Source organism: Fringilla coelebs (assembly GCF_963513975.1).
Source record: "Fringilla coelebs genome assembly, chromosome: 5".
In the NCBI taxonomy this organism is placed as follows: Eukaryota; Metazoa; Chordata; class Aves; order Passeriformes; family Fringillidae; genus Fringilla; species Fringilla coelebs.
Window position 1 is genome coordinate 14,741,618 of NC_140033.1, and position 19,131 is coordinate 14,760,748.

At 37.2% G+C, this 19,131-nt stretch overlaps 1 protein-coding gene across 1 annotated transcript in view; it reads left to right on the forward strand.

Moving 5' to 3' along the window:
• Positions 1–19,131, forward strand: part of SLC2A13 (solute carrier family 2 member 13) — a 135,149-nt gene that overhangs the window by 28,223 nt on the left and 87,795 nt on the right. The window contains exon 3 of the mRNA XM_084205931.1: positions 2,966–3,174. Within this exon, the coding sequence (XP_084062057.1) occupies positions 2,966–3,174 (209 nt within the window). The remainder of the gene's footprint in view (positions 1–2,965; positions 3,175–19,131) is intronic.

Sequence of the window (19,131 nt, forward strand, 5' to 3'; positions counted from 1 at the left end):
AACCTGAGGCTGAGCAGGGAAGAGTACAGATGGTCTGTCACCTAAAAGGAGTGGCCAGCAAACACATGGAGAGAAATCACAAATGTCTACCCCTGAGTCATTACATAGAAGAGGGAACATTACAACAATTATTGTATCTCTTACTGACTGAATGGCTAAGCACTGGAGTGCTGCAACAAACAACAAGGAACTTTAATCTTTCTTGGCTCTGCTTATTCTTGGAAATGCTGGATATTAAATTAAAATAAACCAAAGAAAACAAATATTTAACGTGACCCTTAGGTTAGCTTTATAAACCCTGCTAATGCCATCTTAATAGTTTTGCAGCAGTATGTCAGAGAAGGAGAAATGTTACAGCAGACTTATTAAATTTCATGCTGGATTTCTTCAGGTCTGCTAGACATCTGGCTTCAAACACAAAGTCTTATAATCTGTATAAGAAAGAACTATATTAGATTTCTGAAAGCTGGCTCACTGTGTGAAATGTCTAAAATTGTCTGCTTTTACTCTAAATTGATTATATCAAAATGGCTTGCTCTGAAAATTACACCAACTCTAGAACTTGCAATGGATGTTCCCTCTCAACTTAATGTTTTCCTTTTGGCCTGCTCCTTTTATTCAACTTTGATCAGAATTTTGCAGATTGGAAACTAACTTCACTGAGGGAGCACTGTCTGTACATTTCTTTCTTGCCTTGCCTGTGATAAACAATCCAATAGAGTCCAACTGGTATGAATCAAGCCTTCAGAAGCCTTGATTGATTTGCCTCCTAAGATGATTGCAGGCACCCAACTGGTTAGTGCTGGAGGCTCTGCTGCTTTTAAGTGACTGAAGCGTTTTAGAGGAGCAGAAATTTAAGCAATAGAAGTCTGAAGGACTAAATCTGCATACTTAGATGCATGAAAACATACTTCAGCATGCATTTTGACAGGATACAGCAATTGGTTTTAATCTCTATGAGTTTGTTTTACTCTTCATTTGAAATAGAAAAGGCTTCTAAATATTACTCCAATAAAGATATCGAATCTACAATTTGCTGAGCTTCAGTGGTCTATGTATTTTGTGCACAGCTACCAGAATGTTTGTGGAGAAGGGAAAGTGTAGGAATAAATGAGGCCATTAATGAATGAGAGCATTAGTGAATGAGGAATGAGAACATTAGTGGATTAGTGACACTGTTGGATATGTTGACTGAAGACTGCCCAGCTAACAAGCCTTCCACCAACTTTATGGTTTGAATTTATTTTCTTTCTTATGCTTTTCTTTTTTAACTAGTAGTGAGCTAAATAATTTTTAAAGTGTTACCAAAAAAAGAGAGCTGCTAACTGAGCTCTTTCTAGACCAAGTTTTGCTTGTATGACCTTTGAGAATTTTGGCTGATTTAAAAAAAAAATTAAAGGCGCAGCTGAGGGTGGGAAGACTGGTCTGCATGCACATTGTCCTGGGATGGCCATCCTCTTTGCATTGCCTTTTGGGTATTCTTTTTACCATTCTCCAGTTTTCTGCTTGTGGTACTGCCCATGTTTTTCTTCTTGTTTTGCAGGACACAAATGCCTCTAAGAAAATATTTTTCCGTTTTTACTCAAAATGCATTTGGACTTGACACATGCGTTTGGTTCATTGCCCCTTACATAAGGTTTTCAATAATAGCTATTCTCTCCTTCCTACTCAATTAGCAATCTCATGCATGCTTTATAAAAAGATCCAGGTAAGAGGCTGCATATCACCTGTGAAAGCATGCATCCTGGGGAATGGAGAGAGGAGCTAGAGGAGAGATCAGCAAATCTCCTTAATCTCCTGACTGATGTCAAGTTGTGAATTTGTTTATGAGTACAGGCTACCTCAATATTCAGAGGGACTGATTTCTGGAGGTGTTTTAATGATCATATTCACTGATGTGAAATCTGTGATAATTGCAGTAATGTACAGGTGATACCAGCACTGTTTAAAGTCTGTAATGAAAGTCAAAAGAATCTGGGTGAAGTGTAAATGGGAAAAGGTCAGATTTTAAAAGCAGAATAAAATTATACGTTGTTCTGCAATTCTTTTTATCCTTTTATTGTTTTACTGAAGAAATATAAAAATGTGATGTGTATAGACCAGAGCCACCCATGAAAATTGGTGGTGTGCTTGTCTTCCACAGCTTTTCCCCCGCTTTGGATGGAGCAAATAACCCTGCTTGGGTGTTGCCACAGGTGTCAGTGCTGGTCCTTGGAAGCATAGCTGTGCTTTTACCACTGGTAATTCTCTGTTGAGTAGAAAAATAGCCTTAATGCTGCAAATAGTAACCCTTGGGCATCTAAAATGCAGTTTTGATTTAAAACCTCACACTGCATCTGACTGAAGATTTAAAAGCAGACTCTCTGAAAGCTCTTATGTAAATTGCTGTGCTGGTAAAATGAACTTTTTTTCAGAGTTTCTGCTTATAGTCAGAAATTTTCAAAATTAAAATGGGCAAATGTGTCTGTGTGTATGTACTGCTGACCAAATTATGCATTGTTCTCTGGCTGGGTTTTTTTTTGTTGTTGTTGTTTGTTTTTAATATATTGGTGAAGCAATTACTAGGATTTCAGTCTTTTTCATTAACAGTACTTGGTTTTCTCCATGCATTTGCTTTCTCTTTCTGTTGATTATTGTCACTGAAGGGTTTATGAGTTTCCAAACTAGTGTAATATTTCAGGTTTTTTGTTTAGTCTAACTTAGTGTTCTCAGGAGCAGTGGCTAGAATCAGTGGTGGCAGAATAGTCACCATGTCCCTGAGATTTCCTGGAATGAAGGAAAGATCATGTTTTCTAAACTACCTGCACAATATGATTCTTCCCCCCTTAACTTACAGTGAGAAAGAATACGAGGAGTGGGAGATTTGATCTGTCAATACAGTCTGACTAGCTGTAACTGAATCTTCCCATAGCGTGTTTTTGTTGGCAAATAGTAGATATTTATCTATTTTCTGATTTATTTGCAGGTACATGCTGGGCCTGTCAGCTGTACCAGCAGTGATACAGTTTCTTGGCTTCCTGTTCCTTCCCGAGAGTCCCCGCTGGCTCATTCAGAAAGGCCAGACCCAGAGGGCACGGAGGATTCTGTCTCAAATGCGTGGCAACCAGGCAATTGATGAAGAGTATGACAGCATCAAAAACAACATTGAAGAAGAAGAAAAAGAGGTTGGAGCAGGTATGCTGAATACTTGTTGGCCACTCTGTCTATCGATGAGGAGATAAAAATCAGAAGAAATGTTGAAGCTGTAGCTTGCTGGAGCTTGATGGTTTTATTTATCTGAATCAGTTTTGCTCTTTGAAGTATTTAATGTACTGGTAGCTTCAAAAATGAAGATATTTCTATGATCCTGCACTTTCAAATTAGGTTCTGATTTCTTAAGTGAGGGAAGAGTAAAGTTGTAGAGGATTCTAAGTTTATACCACCTACGCTTATGTGAGAATTGATTTCAGAAAATGGATCAATTTGAGAATGCACATCTCCAAGGGTGGAAATAAACAGAATTGGTTTCTTTCATAAGAGGAAAAGGCCAAACAGACCACGAGAGAGGTCAGAAGGCATTGTACATGGCTCAATTATCCAGCAGACTGCATTCTAGACAAGAAGCCTTTGAAAAGATGTACAAAACAAGGCCTGTAATACACAGATTCTTTTTCTATAAAAGCAACTTCTGAAAGTCCTTTTGATCTGTCCTCAAGAGAATAAGGCACCTAAAACAAACCCTTTTTTTCAATCTTTTGAATCTGTGTCACATTTGCTCAAAACTTTGTGTTCTTGTGTATACTTATAAAACAAGATTACCATTTGATTGACTTTCTGTACTCTGCATATTTTTTTCTTTCCTTTCCACTGGAAGTGTTGACCTGAGAATGTCAAGTAAGGCTCCTAAGTGTTATTCTTGATAGGAAAATACTGCAACTTCTCAGAGCTGGTGGAAAGAAAAATAGATGTTATTTTATATCTGTTTAAACTGAGCTTCAGCATCAGATAATACAGTGTGTTATTGAGTTTGTCTTTGAATCTTACAACAAATAATTATGAGTCTAGAAAGAGATATTTGACATATAGTTGAAGGATTTTTAAAATATTCATCACTAGTGTGAAGCAGGGCTGGGGTTTTTTCCCTCACACACATTTTTGAGGCTTTGGATACCTTTTTTTCCCCAGTTCTTTGGGGCTGGGAAATAAAGTTCATTAAAGCTAATTTGTTAAAAAGATGAAGTGGGTATTCATAGAACAGCTTGGACTTAAGAGTCCTGTGCTTAGGTTCTTCATTCTAATTAGGGATTGGGCTATTCACTTCTGTGGAAAACCACTTAATGTCTAGTACTGAAGTTTAACACTTTGTAGAAATAAAAGGAACAGACATTTGGTCTACTCAGTCCCTTGTTTTTCATCACTGGGCTATAGGGTATGAACTTGCTTGTCACTCTTCAATCTTTTGTCATGATGCTTTTTTACAATTGTGAATCAAATGTGGGGTGGTAGGCGCAGTAGGATTGACTCCATTGTTAAATAAATCCTTTATATATTTGTAGCTTGGACTGGAACACGAATTGTGTCATCAATCAATGGGATTGTTGTCAGGGATATGCAGGTCTCTTGGTTCCCCCCACACGCTTCCCCAAAAACTTAATGTGTTCCTGGAATTTAGTTAAATCAATCACATTTCCTAGGAGAAAGCTTGGTTACAGACTATCAGTGTTTCGCTCTCAGGTAATCTACGGCTTCAGAGTTGTTACCCAAGGGCGTTATAAAAATGAGTAACAATGATAAGCTGTCCCATTTGTAATAAATGCTTGGCAGACAGGCATTGGATAGCTATGGTCACTTTTAATTTTGATTATAATTTTACTTCATCTCATTTAACTCAAGATCTTCATTGTTATGAAGAGGTACTTTGTATGTCAGCATCAAGACATACATTGCTTTTGTTACCTTTCTGTGATTTATAGGTGGTATTTAGAGGTGGTGTTAAATTGTAATTGCTTTCATTTCTGTGAGGAGCTGTCTGGATCCCCAGTATTGAATTTTGCTTGTGTAGTGCAAAAGCAACTTTCTGTTCATGGTTTCATTGGTAGGTTTTCAGGTATTGACAGCTTAAACATGTGCATCTGCAAAGACTTTGCATTTTATTTTGCTATGGGTATATTAGTTTGAGTGGGTTGTTGGGGTTTTTTTTGGTGGTTTGTTTTTTTTTTTTTTTGGGCCGGGGTTATCTATATTGATGTGAAATTTTTTTTATTACTTTCTCCTACTTGTGGCAGACAATGTTTTAAAATGCTAGTTAATAGCAGTGACAGATGACTGTAATTCCTATCAGACATTTTGAACCTCATTCCAGTTTCACAAAAAACTTTAATAAGCCTGAACTGACAGTGTGTGTACATGACATTCAAGGAAAGATGACTTTGCAGATTGAAAATCATCTGGCTTACTTTTAGGTAGAGTGCGTTTTCCTTTGCTATCTTTTTCTTTCTTGAGAAAGGACAGATATTCTTTTTCATTGACTGATGCAGAAGCATCTTTGCCAGTTCCTTAGGGCATCACTTTCTAAGACTAAGGCTGTGTTTGACTCCTTCTCTGCAAGGGAGTAACACAATGTAGCCATAACACATTCTCCAGTCCCACACTCAAGAACTGTAATGCCTTTTGTAACTGTTTCATCAACTGCTCTCATCACAGAGGAGTGAATCATATGGAAACTTCATCTGTATTGTTGAAGCTACTTTGAAGTTTGGTTTAAGTGTGTGTCATAAAACTAGAGAACTTCATTGCATTTTTCACATGGTCATCAAGCAGCTTCTTTCTTCAAAATGACAAAAATGCCTTCAGCAACAAACTTCTGCTTCAGAAGTCTTCTATACAGTTATGGGATACCTGGTCAGTGAATGATTCACATTTCTGTATCCTTTCCAATACATTCAATCAAATCAGTGCTGCTGATACTGATAAGCAGCTTATATTTTAGCATTTTGAGATTGGCATCAGGAAAATAATGTATCTTTTTGACAAATACTTTCCTCATGACTGGTTATGCAAATGGCATTTTTTCTGGCAGCTGTGGATACTGCTTTTGTGTGCTCTGTTATGTACTTGCAGTGTAACTTCTGATGCTGCATTTTGAGAAGTGGAGGAGAGGGCATTGCATTCTGCAGTAACATTGCAAGACAGGTCAAATCTTGGTCATCATCTAATAATCATCTGTTAACATCAGCTCTCACATGCTGTACTGCAAAAGCAGGCTGATGATAGGAAAATTGGAATGAGGAAGATTTTAGAATAAGAGTGTTCCCCAAGAGTTGAGATGCAGAGTGACCTTCCCCCTCAAAAATGGTATGGGACTCACAGATTCCCCAGTGCTTGGCTTTAGTTCTGAAGCTTCATGGAGAGAAAAGGGAGAGAATGGTCAGAAGGGGTTTGCAGTTGAGAGAAAGATCAAAGACATTGCTGGGAGAGCATTCTGGCACAACTCTTCCTAGCAAAACAAGTCTGACTCACACTGCTGCTGAATTGTAGTTTTTAGTACAGTTAAGGCAGAGGTTCTGTAATGCACCTTAGTTAAAAATAGGCAATCAAATCATAGCAGTGCAGGTAAGCATCGGGACAGGTGCTTAATTGCAGAATCAAAGATCATGGAATAGTTAGAGCTGGAAAGAACCTTAAAGATCATCTAATTTCAGTCCCCCTGCCAAGGGGGGATTGCAGCCTCATCCAGCCTGGTCTTGAACACCTTCAGGGATGGGAAATACAAAACCTCTCTGGCCAACCGGATCCAGTGTCCAAACACCCCCACAGTAAATAATTTCCTCCTAATATCTAATCTAACTGTGCACTCCTTCCTCTTAAGGCCATTCACCCCATCCTGTCCCTACAAGCCCTTGTAAAAAGTCCTTCTCCAGCCTTCTTGTAAGCCCCCCTACATACTGGAAGGCTGCTCTAAGAGCTCTCCAGAGCCTTCTCTTCTTCAGGCTGAACAGCCCCAGTTCTCTCAGTCTGTGTTTGTAGGAGAGGTGCACAATGTGTGGTCAGCTGATTCCCTGGATTCATTCCAGATCCACATCTGTCTTGTGCTGGGAGCCCCCGAGCTGGCTGCAGTACTCCAGGTAGGGTCTCATGAGAGCAGAGTAGAGGGAAGAATCACCTCCCTTGACCTGCTGGTCACATTTCTTTGATGCAGCCCAAGATGTGGTTGGCTTTCTGGGTGGCTGGCACACACTGTTGCTTCATGTCCAGCTTTTTGTCCACCCTTAAGTCCTTCTCCCCAGGGCTGCTTTCAATCCATTCTCCACCCCATCTTTGTGGTTGAGATTGCTGTGACCCTGCTGCAGCACCTTGCACTTGGCCTTGTTGAACTTCATGAGCTTCTCACACACCCACCTGTAAAGCCTGTCAGGATCCCTCTGGATGATATCCCCTTCCTCCAGAGCATCAGCTGCACCACAGCCTGGCGCTGTTTTTTGCTGAGGGTGCACTTGATCCCACTGTCCCATATCGCTGTCAAAGCTGTCACCATACTGACCCCTGAGGATTGTCACTCCTCACTTCTCTCCACTTGGACATTGAGCTGTTGACTGCAAGTCTTTGAGTGTGACCATCCAGCCAATTTTTATCCAGTGAGTGGTCCATCCATCAAATCCAGGTCACTCCAAGTTTGGGCAAGGCTGTGATGCAGGACCACATCAAATGCCTTACACAAGGGGGATGATATTTTTTGCCCTTCCCTTATCCCACCACTGCTGTAACCCCATCCTAGAAGGCCACCAAATTTGTCAGGCTGTGGGTATAGATGAAGTAGCTTGTGCTCTTCAGCAAATTAAAGTGTGGGATTTGTAATGTTAGTTCTAGAGCAAGCACTTGGGAGTGAACTCAATGTGGTGCTTTGTGCATGAAAATAAAGCTGTCTAGCAGACCTTCTGTAAAAGTTTTACTGGCTGCCAGTCTAGTAGTCACTTCTGACTGGAAAGAAATCATTATAGTATCCAGTTGTGTTTTAAATAGATTGTTAATTTTCCATATGCTGGACAGTACTACAACATTCAATGCAAATTGGAGAAAAGTGTCCGTTTGTACTGTCTTTCTGGGTGAAAAGTGTCTGCAAACTGCATGGGTTTTCCTCCCACCCCTGCAGTAGCTGCACTCAGCTGTGATGTGCCAGGATGCATGGAGAGTGTTTCACACAAAATCAGAAGTGATGTATTTGGTACTAACTTAGCATCTTGATGAAATGAATGTCATTTGCATTAAGACTAGACATTTATTTTTGTGTAGATGAAGGATGTGTAACTGTGAATTGTAATTAGGAGAGCAGTGTAATCCCCCCCAGCCTTATTTTTCACACATTTCTCTAACCTGTGAATTAGGGTTGAGATTCTTGACTTTATCTTCTCTGCATATGGACCTTTGCCTTTTGTTATCTGTTATGCATGTATGTGTGTCAGCTTCTGATCAAGAAGATGTCTTCTTTGCACATGTTATGCTTGCTGATTTTGCCATGTCGAACTACTGGGGCTCAGCGGTGCGTGGGACCATGCTGCTTCTGTGAAATTCAGTGAGACATTTATAAAATTAATCATTACAATGTAATATTGTTTAACCTTCCATTCTGTGTCTGTACCAGAATGTTATGTAATGGGCACTGCTTCTAGATTAGACATTTTCCTTTGTTTTCATTATTTTAATGCACTTTTGTAATAGCTGAGCTTTTTTTTGTGACATCAAGAAAGATGCCACTCTTTCAGTCTTGTAGGCTTGAATCACAACTTTTTTTGCTGTATTTCCTATTTCAGCAATGAGTCAGTCTCCTTTTCAACATTTTGTATTTCCCTGTTGGAGTTAAATGTGTTATGACAGAAAGGTAAAACCACCTCATTGCTTTTAGGTTTCAGCTTGTAATTTTATCCATTTAACTGAAAGTTAAAATATGACATTATGAGGCAGGAGATCTGGGCCCTCAGTCTTTCCTGGTTCCAGTATTTTTATTTCTTACACCTTTTCTTCTTAAGTAATATTTTAACTTGTTAGTATTCCTGGCTGTGGCTTTGGCTGGAACCATTTGATATGCATCTTTCTAGGGAGATACTTAAAAGCTTGCAGTGTTTTCATTCTTATTCATAATTCTCCTCTTGCTTCTGGTAGTCCTTTTTATCCCAAGGCCACTGCACAACATGCTTGATGTTCAAAAAGAGATAGTAATGTTATTATTGGACATCAGCTGGAATCCTATTTAATGAAATGTGGTAATACTGTGGTGCTCTGGTAGGACTGTGCAGATTCTGAATAATTCCACTTCTAGGCACTAAAATCCTTATATGAAGTTAATTCTTCTTTTCTGATAATCAGTGGCTTTTGTTACCTGTAACCATGAAATTAGATGGAAGACTTTGGGGCAAGAGAAAACAAAGGATTTGGGTTAAGGATTTGTTGAAGTCCCCAGATACAAAATGGGTGGTAGTCGTGTCAGCCTGAAATTCTTGCTTCTGGCAAACCAAACGCCAGCATCAGTTCCAAGTGGGTTTTGCTTTTAGGTTTGTGGGACACTTGGCTGATGCAAGAATGGAATGTCTTGGTTTCATTCTTGTACTTTAACCATTTTATATATAGAAGTATTGCTTTGTTCCCTCAAGAACACAAATTCTTTCTGTGTATGTCTCCATTGGAGTTTGTTTGGAGTTGAACCCATTAAAAAAAAGCACTCCTGGATAATTAAAATTCATACAATGCAGGCAAATAAAACATGGAGACATTTGATCTTGAGAAAGTATATATATTTAGTGTACAATCAGATAAAAAGAAAAAAGGTTTCTGCACGACTTGGCAAAGAATATTGAAAGTATGAATTATTGTATATAACAATTAATAGAGAGAGACTTTTGGTTCCCTTTCATCCTTAAAGTCTTTTAAACAACTAACTTATTCTTGCAAATATGACATTTGAGAGCTGTAATTTATAAAAAACATAATTGTTTTTTGCCTTGTACAAAAATGTGACTGCTGTATTTTAAAAACAGTAGGTTGTTTCTGGTATCTTAGAGCTCTGCTTATACTTTAAGAATCCTGCTTTGAGTTTGTTTACCTGGCAGAGTTTCAAGTTGGCCTTGCTTCAGTGGCTTATAACCAAAACAAATCCCTTAATCTTTCACCTCCTTTTTCGATGTACTGGCATAAAGTGAACATTTAGCTGGAAATGGTGGTTGATGGCCAGTCTGAAAATCCCAGATCAGTTGTGTGTTTTGGAATAAGCTCTGCTTTGCCTGCATTCCAGACAGATTTCATGTATGGTAGTCCTAAAGGGCAGGAAAAGTAAAACTTCCTTTAAGTATAGGGAAGCACTGAAAGGCAGGACACTTTCAGGTTTAGTTTTGTTTCTATGCCCCATTTTAGATCCATTATGAAATTTCTGGAAGTACACTTAGCTTTTTATTGACAGTGTTAATAAGCTTTTTATTAGGTCACAGCTTCTGAAGCCTACAGAAAATTTAAGCTATAAGTCTATAAAATAAAATTTAAAATACTTCATCTCTTATCAGTTCAACAATAGATTTGAGCATAATGAATTTGCTTTAAGCCAAATGACATTCACAGATTGAACCTGAATTTGCTGATATTTGTATAGTTCAGAACTGCTGCTCTTCTAAGCCTGATTGTGGGACTACATGTCTGGAAACAGTACTGGAATGCATCACTGAACATTCTGCTGCACCCCGTGCTTTGTTTAGGAACAGGTATCTGTTTTGTGAAAAAAAGGTTTCAGAGTGAAAAAAATATTGTAAGAATAAGACTACTAACATCCTTTTATCAGAGAAGGTGGTTCTTCTTAATCAAAAACTGTCTAAAGAAGAGGCAGTGAATAAGGATAGTGTGTTTCAGTCAAGTCCAAGTGAATAGGAATTTGTAACTTGTGCTACAAAAACAAACAAATCCCTATGCTTCTTCCCCCTGCCCCTTGGACAATTTAAAATGGAATGGTTTATTTTTCTTTCCTAATATGAGCAACCAAAATTAGACATTTTTGGCTGGCTCTCAAGGGTTAAAATTATCTCTATTTCACGTTTGGGATAGCTACAGAAATTTATATTTATAGAAAAGGATCTATTTCTTTTAATACAAAACCTGCTTGTTTTTGGATTTAAACCAGTTATTCCAAGTGACTTGACCTCGATCAGTTGCTAGAAGCTAATGGCTTCCAGCCCCAACTTCCATGTCTTCTCAGAGCTCAGTTCAGTGCTGCAAAGTGATAAGCTAGACACATTTTTTGGATTTTCTAGAAGTAGTGCTTAGTTGTATAATTTGGGCTGTTATCAAAAGTCTTCCATATAATAGCATAAACTCCAAACAATATTTCTTACATTTGCAGTAGTGCCTTCTCAGTCAGGGGAAAAGCCCCAAAATAGTGTGGTGTGTGATGAAATTTTGGGAAAGTTGGAGAAAAGATTCCTGCAAAATTTAACTTGAAGGGCTTGGGGAGGGGGGTGTGGAATATTCTTGATCAACAAAAAGAAAAGTGGATGTGTATAACATGAGTAACAGTAAAAGAAACAGAAAAAAATGAAGTCTGCCAGTATGCTGGAGGGCAGCTTGGGTGTGACTGGAGTGCCAGCAGTGTGGTAGCTTGGTTGTGTTAGAAATGGGAAGCCACAGGTTTGAATTTCCTGCGTACTCTTGTGGGAGAGGTGGGCACACACTGCCTTCACAGTACATTTGTGTTTTGGGACTTGTGTTATTTCTGGCATGGTTACACTGATGTACTTGTTTCTCATCTGAAATTGTGGTTCTGCTTTTCCTATTTATGTATATCTTTCTTAAGGAGTAATAAAATTATCGTGCCTCTAGAGCTGCTAATGGTATTCAAAAGCAGCTAATTAGAAAAGGGGGGGGAAAAAAGGCCTGGTTCTTCATCATTTCTCTGCTGAATCTAGCATCTGCACTGAATACACAATTCTAAGTCAAATGCTCCTGCTTGAGCCTCCTGTTTACATGCAACAGGGATTCAGACAAAATATAGTGTTGTGTGAAAATGTTAATCAGTATAGGAGGAAATTTTTTTATAGACTGCTGAGGAATATTTTTAACACTTTGCTAAGCTTAGTACTATGGTTCTTTGAGCTAGCTCTTAGAGCAGGCTCCATAGCAAAAGCTGGAGATAATCTTGGTGCTGCTTTGCTCTCAGACCTTGTGAAGAAACTTGAAAATAGATTTAAGGATTTTAATAACAATATTTAAATGTAAATGCTCCAGACAGGTGGTTGGGCAGTCTTTATCTATTGGTCCCACTTTAGCCTTTTCAGTATAATCATTAAAGTTTTTTTTTTTTAAATTAACGTTTTTTTACAGTTGTATGACTCTTCCTCGGCAGCATTTTTATGTGACAGGCTTTGCACAAGGGTGGGGCTTGGTCCACCCAGGAGATGTTAATGATTCTGCACCAGCAGTAGTTTTTCTTTGATTCAATAGTCAGGTGAACACAGTGTTTATGCAGCCTGTTTAAGGCATTGAAGTATTTTTTTAATAGGAAGAAACCATTAGAGAGGGAAAAGGATGATAAACAATGTTTGTGCTTACTTCTTTTACATAAGGCCATGTTCTGCTTCTACAATACAATAAAGTTTTGTTCTTCCTGGAGACCTTCACCAAGGTCTGCCTGATTTTTGTCCATCCTCATCTTTTCCCTTTTCTTTTAAAATAATAGCATTGGGTGGTTTTTTGTCTCTCTCTCTCCTGCTTTCCAGACACTTTGCTCTTCTGGTTAACCTGAAGAGTTTGGTTCAGAATAAGCAGCTGTCCTTGCACACTGCCTGATAGTTAATCTAAAGTATTCATTTACCGAGCACTTTGGTAAATCTTGTCAACCAGTGTGACATCTACCATAACTGACATGCTGCCAGATGTGGATTGTGTTTTGTTTGACAGAAGAGGGATTTGGGAAAAAAACCAAACAAAAGCTTTAATGTTGTTTGTTGCTGTGTATGTTGCTGCTGGGATTTACAAACTCCTTTACACAAATATTTTCAAGCTTTCCCTAGAGCAAGTTGTTGGGATTATTCCTTTGGAAAAAAATTGAAAAATTGTATGGTACTTCCACGTTGGCTATTTGACTAGAGTATGTGTTTAGGCCTGGTGCTTTCATCTAGGAGATAAGAAGCAGATTCTTTCTCTACATTCACTCTGTTTGACTGTAGTTTTTAGAAATGGTGAACCAGTTCAGAATTTTGTTTTATTCATAACTTTTTGGGCAATAAGATGTTAGAATTCTGCTTTCCTTTTCAGCTGTGTGCTGTTTAGGTTTTTTTTTTAGTTGTATCCCCGTAGCCATTGTGATGCTCAACAGGTGTAGTATGGTAGCCTTGCTCTTGAGCCAAATTCCTAGGAAAGAGCTTTCACTTGGTGTTATTTCACTCCAGAACAGGAAGGGTGAGCACAGCCTCTTCCTTTTATCATCTGAATGAATGTGTCTGGGGGCTTACTCCTTTTTGGGGATGCTTCTATAAGTGAAACATTTTCTAGGAATGTTTTACACTATTTTCTATTCTAAAATACTACAAATCTCCTGGAAAATGTCCACCTCGATTTGAGAGGGTTTATATGGTTGAAGTATGTTTGTGTGTGCACGAGATAACTAATGCTGCATGAATAATTCACAGTGAATAATTTTTTCTAATTAATTTAGACTTATCTTGCCGTTTTTACTATGAATTCTTTGGAAATCGTGGCTTTTACAAATATTTAGCTGTATTTCAATCATGTTCTAGAAATACCTACACAAACAAAGCTCTGATTAGCTCAGCTAACAATTCAGAAAACAATTACAGGAAAAAAAAAATCAGTATGACTGGTCCCTCTCCACCCCTATTTTCAGGTTTTCCTTTTTCTGAAAACCAAACCAACTTCTCTGCAACAAAAATCCCACCCCTTCCATCAACAATTCCTTCACAAAAACCACTGGTTGTTTTTTAGCACTTTTTTTTCCCCCTCAGGAAACCACTATTCTGTTAAATGTCTTTTTTCTGTGAGGAAAGGATCACTGTTCCTGTAGTAGTCAGTTTGTGTATGGTTTTTTACCTTTGAACAGTTAGAGTAGTCAGAGATAAATATTGCATTTATGGATAATAGGGGTTTCAAAAATTTTTGTTGTTGAGTATTTTATTTAAGAAGAAATAATCTTTTCTAAGCCAGTATAATTTAATATCTATGGATATTCAAATATTTTCCAAAAGTCACATGGAAAATGTTGTTATCTAGTCAAAGTAAGTTATCCTGCAGTACAGCCATGGTGATTTATCAATTTTTTTTCCCTCCAGTATTGTAAATTATATTTAGAATTGTTCTGTAATTTAATGTTGGGAGAACTTGAAATTTTTTTTCCTTTTCCTAGACACACAAGTGCTGGTCCTGGGGTGTCTGTGAGCCCCAGCCTGTGTGAGCTGGGCTTGGGAGGACTTCAGGAACTTCTTTGCCTTGTACAACAGCACTTTAGTATTTTACAGAAATAGTTTGGATCTTTGTTTTGGTACTAAAACTGCATGAATATATTTGGGGTTTTATTAGCACTGGATGTCTTTAGTTCTTTAACTTTTTGGTGTGCATTCACCTTGTTGTCAGTGGCTTTAAAGAGAACAAAAATACCATTCTCTTCTATGGGTTTTGACTTGTTTCCCATCTCTTATTGAACACAGAAAGGTTAAATTACAATTATTTAATAAAATGGTGCATGATTGCTCTGAACATTACTATTTAAGTAAAAGTCAGCAAAAATATACTTAAAATTGGATTGATGTAAGAACATTAATAATTTAAAAGTAATTCTGCCCTTTTGACTTTATATAGAATAGGTTGAAGTAATTCATTTTAATATAAATATTCTATAACTATCTTATCTAACACAAACCACGTGTGATTTTTCATAGTAGCTGAGGTGGATGTAGCTTATGTTAAAAGTATGCAAGTATGGATGTGTAAATGAATAAATTATGTCTTCTCTAGTGTATGATATAGAAAGTAGATGATTGAGCCAGAAGACTTCATTTTTAGTTAAAGCAAATTTACGTTTCTATGGCAATAAAAGCAAATTTGAAATGTAGGTGGTTCTGACTGTTGCTGGTCCAAAATAAAGGTGGCAGTTGCAGAATAGTACATTTCATAGCCAAAAAAAAATTCCAAGATTTTTATTAAAGAAAACTACGTCTATATTGCCCTATACTTAATTTTTGAAATTTTTGGATTTTTCCTTTTTACCACTGTGCATAGCAGAGATTTATATAAAATCTGTGCATGTATGCAAATCTTTTATCAAGTAGATGTTTTTAAGTATCTTTAAATGGTGATACTTATTACCTTTGCATCTTTCATAATTTGTCGAGACTTTAAATTTTTACTGCTTGTGAAGTGATGATTATTTTTAGTAGTACTCAAGAGACAAGAGGCATGAGATTATTTTATCAGAAGATAAATTAAAGCAGTATTTACCAAAGAACACGAGATTGGTGGGGTGGGTAGGGGATAGTAGGTTGCAAATAAACAGGGTAGAACATAATGAGAAGTGATAATCCTACTCTAATTGGAGTTGAGGATAAGAATGGAGACACCATTTCATTCCAGACTAGATTGTTCAGGGCTTCACATCCACTGAAGCACATTATTAGAACAATCCATTATAGAATACCCAAATGCCACCTATTCATGAGTGAGTCGCCTCAAATTAATCATCCTGTCCTGTCTGTCATATGTATATCATTCAAGCTGTGTGCTTATTTTGTGCTCCACACCTTCCCCAAATCTATGGGCTAGACTACAGAGAACTCAAGATTCAGTATCTGTGGAATTTTGTCTTTTTAAGAAGGGAGTATAGGCAGCCTAATTCGTATATTAAAGATTATGTTTTGCAGCCAAAATTTCTTGTTATTAAAGCATAGTGTGTGTACATAAAAAGCAAGTGGTATCTTTTTGTTTACTCATATATTTTGATTTTTGTGCCATACCCTGACAGAGCTTTACAGGAATTCAAATTCATTTAGCAGGATGGGAACATGTGGTACTAGTCCAAGGTTGAAACTGGATCTTTCAGTTGATATAATGTCAGATTTCGTAAAGTCTTCTTTAGCAACAACAGTCTTTTCTTAATGTTACAGCCTGGGAATATTTTGTGTGAAAATATCAACCTAAATTTGCAGAGATTCTGGTATTATCTACGAGGTACACAGTGATTTGCCTCTTCAGAGTGGGTGCTCACGTAGCTGTCCTTGATAATTCAAATAATTGGTGTTAACTAGTCAAATACAATAGATGAAATGTCTTGAAAAGACATAGGGGTTGTGCCACCTGATTGCTGCCTGTGCTACTGGGAGAGTGGATTTGTGCTCCAGCTCCTATCTAGCAGGAGCAATCAAGACCTAAGCTAAGGGCTTTGGATAGCTGACCTGCTAGTGGCCAAAGAAGCTGTTGGTTTTGAATGCTTTATCACAGAAAACCAACCAGTTTTGTATTATATAAATCTGTGAATAAATGCACCAAATTATGCTTGATGAATGATTCTGTAAGCTTAGAAATAATGTATGTAGTCCAAGGCTGCATCATGATAATATGTTGACATGCAGTATTTGATGTAAATCCTGGAAATAAACAGAAAGACACGTTTTTAAATGTAGCTTCATTTATTCTATATTTGAATGCAACTGTAGTGTGACCCAGCAGCATTACAGAGGAGATAGAATTTATATTTTTTGTTATTTAATTATTATAAGGCAAATTGTTTGTATTTTACAAATTTGAGATGTTATCACACAGCTTAGTGTTCTGATCCAAGAAACATTCCCAACTGTCTGCAGCCAGGTCTGCTGTGCTGTGAGAGCCTGGCTCAAAACACAAAATATCATCTGGGCTCTGTCTTTGACAACTCCTCCCAAATGTGGCTGATGGAGGCCAAAGATATTCTCTGTTCAGATGCAGGCAGATACATTGAAAACATGAATTTTGAAAAACCTCCATGGGTCTTTGATGGATTTGGATGCATTTTACTAGACAGCAATTTATAATGGATATGTTAAGAGACGTGGCATCACAAAAATATTTTAAAATAAGGTATTCTAATATGCTTTGATTTTATAATTCTTTTTCTTATCAGCTGAAACTGGTTTTCAAATTCAACTGAGAGGATTTTTTTTTTAATGTGCATTTAATAAGCTTGCACTCTTCTGCCCTGATGATAAACTCATGTTCTTTTCTTCCCTAACTTCAGTAAGAAAAATTAACCTACAAAACCTGTATATACCTTTTCCCTACGTGTATTTTGGAACCTAATGAATCTGAAGAGAAGTGTTCCATTTTAGCAGTAGTTTCAAAGCAGATTTCTTTTATCATGACTTCGATAATTTCAAAGTCGTCTTTTCCTCCTCTGGTTCTTCCTAAATGTATTAATTTTATTTGGTGATAAAACTTTCCCTCTAACTTTTAAATATTTTTACAAATTTGAATATTGTCTTATGCTGAAATCAGTTGTAGAACCAATTTTTTATTATATTTTCTAATAATGATATTGAGACATTAGTGATTAATGATATTGAGATATTAGACAAAATTTGTGAGTTCTAATTGTAAGGCATAACAATGGATAACTCCTCACCACTTTTTTTGTAAATCTGTATGTTTGATATCATATGAAAAAGTGTAATATTTTGTTGCCATGGTGGTAAGCACAATTTTTTTTTTTGTAGCAGCTTATAATAGTTGAAGTAGCTGCAAAGGGAAAAATGTTATCTGCAACTTGAGTTCCATTGAGAATATAGGCCTTGAATGACATATAAAGTTCTTCTGTAATAGAAGATGCCTTTAGGGCCTGAATTGTACTAGTGCATTACAGCTAAACTTTACCTGTAGAATAAACTTGGATTTGACATTTAAATTTATTCAGGAAGGTTTTAAATTTATTTGTTCAATTGGGAGAAAAAAATTACTAGTGGCTTACTTAAAAGATTTAATTACATAGAGTACAGACTCGTGTTTTTCTATAGGGACTGTCTGTGTGGGTTTTTTTCAGTGATTCATTTTACTGTGTAGTGGGAGCAGAGAATGTTTGGTGTAGCCTGTAAGAGCTCTATATATTTTCCTATATTATATTTCTTAGTAACAATGTGTAAGAACATCTGTTACTACAGTAACTGCCCCACTACTGTGATAATACATCAGCAAAGTTTTTGTGTTGGGTAAAGTAGCCTGTAATTGTGACCTACTGGTGAGCCTTAAAACCAGAGGATTTTGCCCTTTCTTCTCTTCTCAGAAAAAGCATTTCTTGTTGAACTCTAATGTTGGGAAGCACAGCATGGAACCAAACTCCTTAATATCTCAAGCAAACCCCTTTCTCCTATTTTCTTCCATTTGCAGTGTTCCATATGGACAGGGGGTGTATAAGATGGGCTGGAAATACAGGCTTCAATTCCTCTTTTAGCTCTTCCCCTGGGTACTAGATAGCCTATAGGTAGTAGTTCTTAGTTTCATTCATGAGAGATGAAGATCAGCTTGCTATTTTACAGGATAAATAGTTGAGGCAGTGTGATTTAATTTCTGGTTGAATTGAGAATAGACTCAATGTATCAAGTCTTCTGCCTTCAGCACATTTCTGAGACACAATATACTTCACGTACTGTAGGTGTCACCTATGGAATGTGCCTACACCATTTACTATTACTGTTACATGGCATCTTCTAGTGGCAATAAATGTGCTGCTGGATGACTCTTCTTGTCTCATTTACTACAGATGATGAAGGGACTCAAGTGACTGCAGGCAGATAGTTGCACATTTGGGTTTTCTTAATTAACCAAGTGCATGTGTTGGTAGCATCAAAAGAGCATTCAGCAATAATGTTATAAGGACATGCAGAAATGAAGTGTTCACATTTTTATGGAAATGAAAGCATTCACTTGTCTGTAATTCTGCTCATGTGTTTGCTTCTGTAGTCTCATTAGCTGTGTCTTGGTTCAGCAGAAGTTAAGAGCAAGTGTCTAGGAAAGAATAGAACTTGAGCATATATGGTATTTTACCTAAGTAAATATCTCATATATATATATACATACACACACAAGAGTTTCTGGTGATTTTGGATTTATTATGCATGAAACTCTTAGGTCACATGTAAAGTTTGAGTA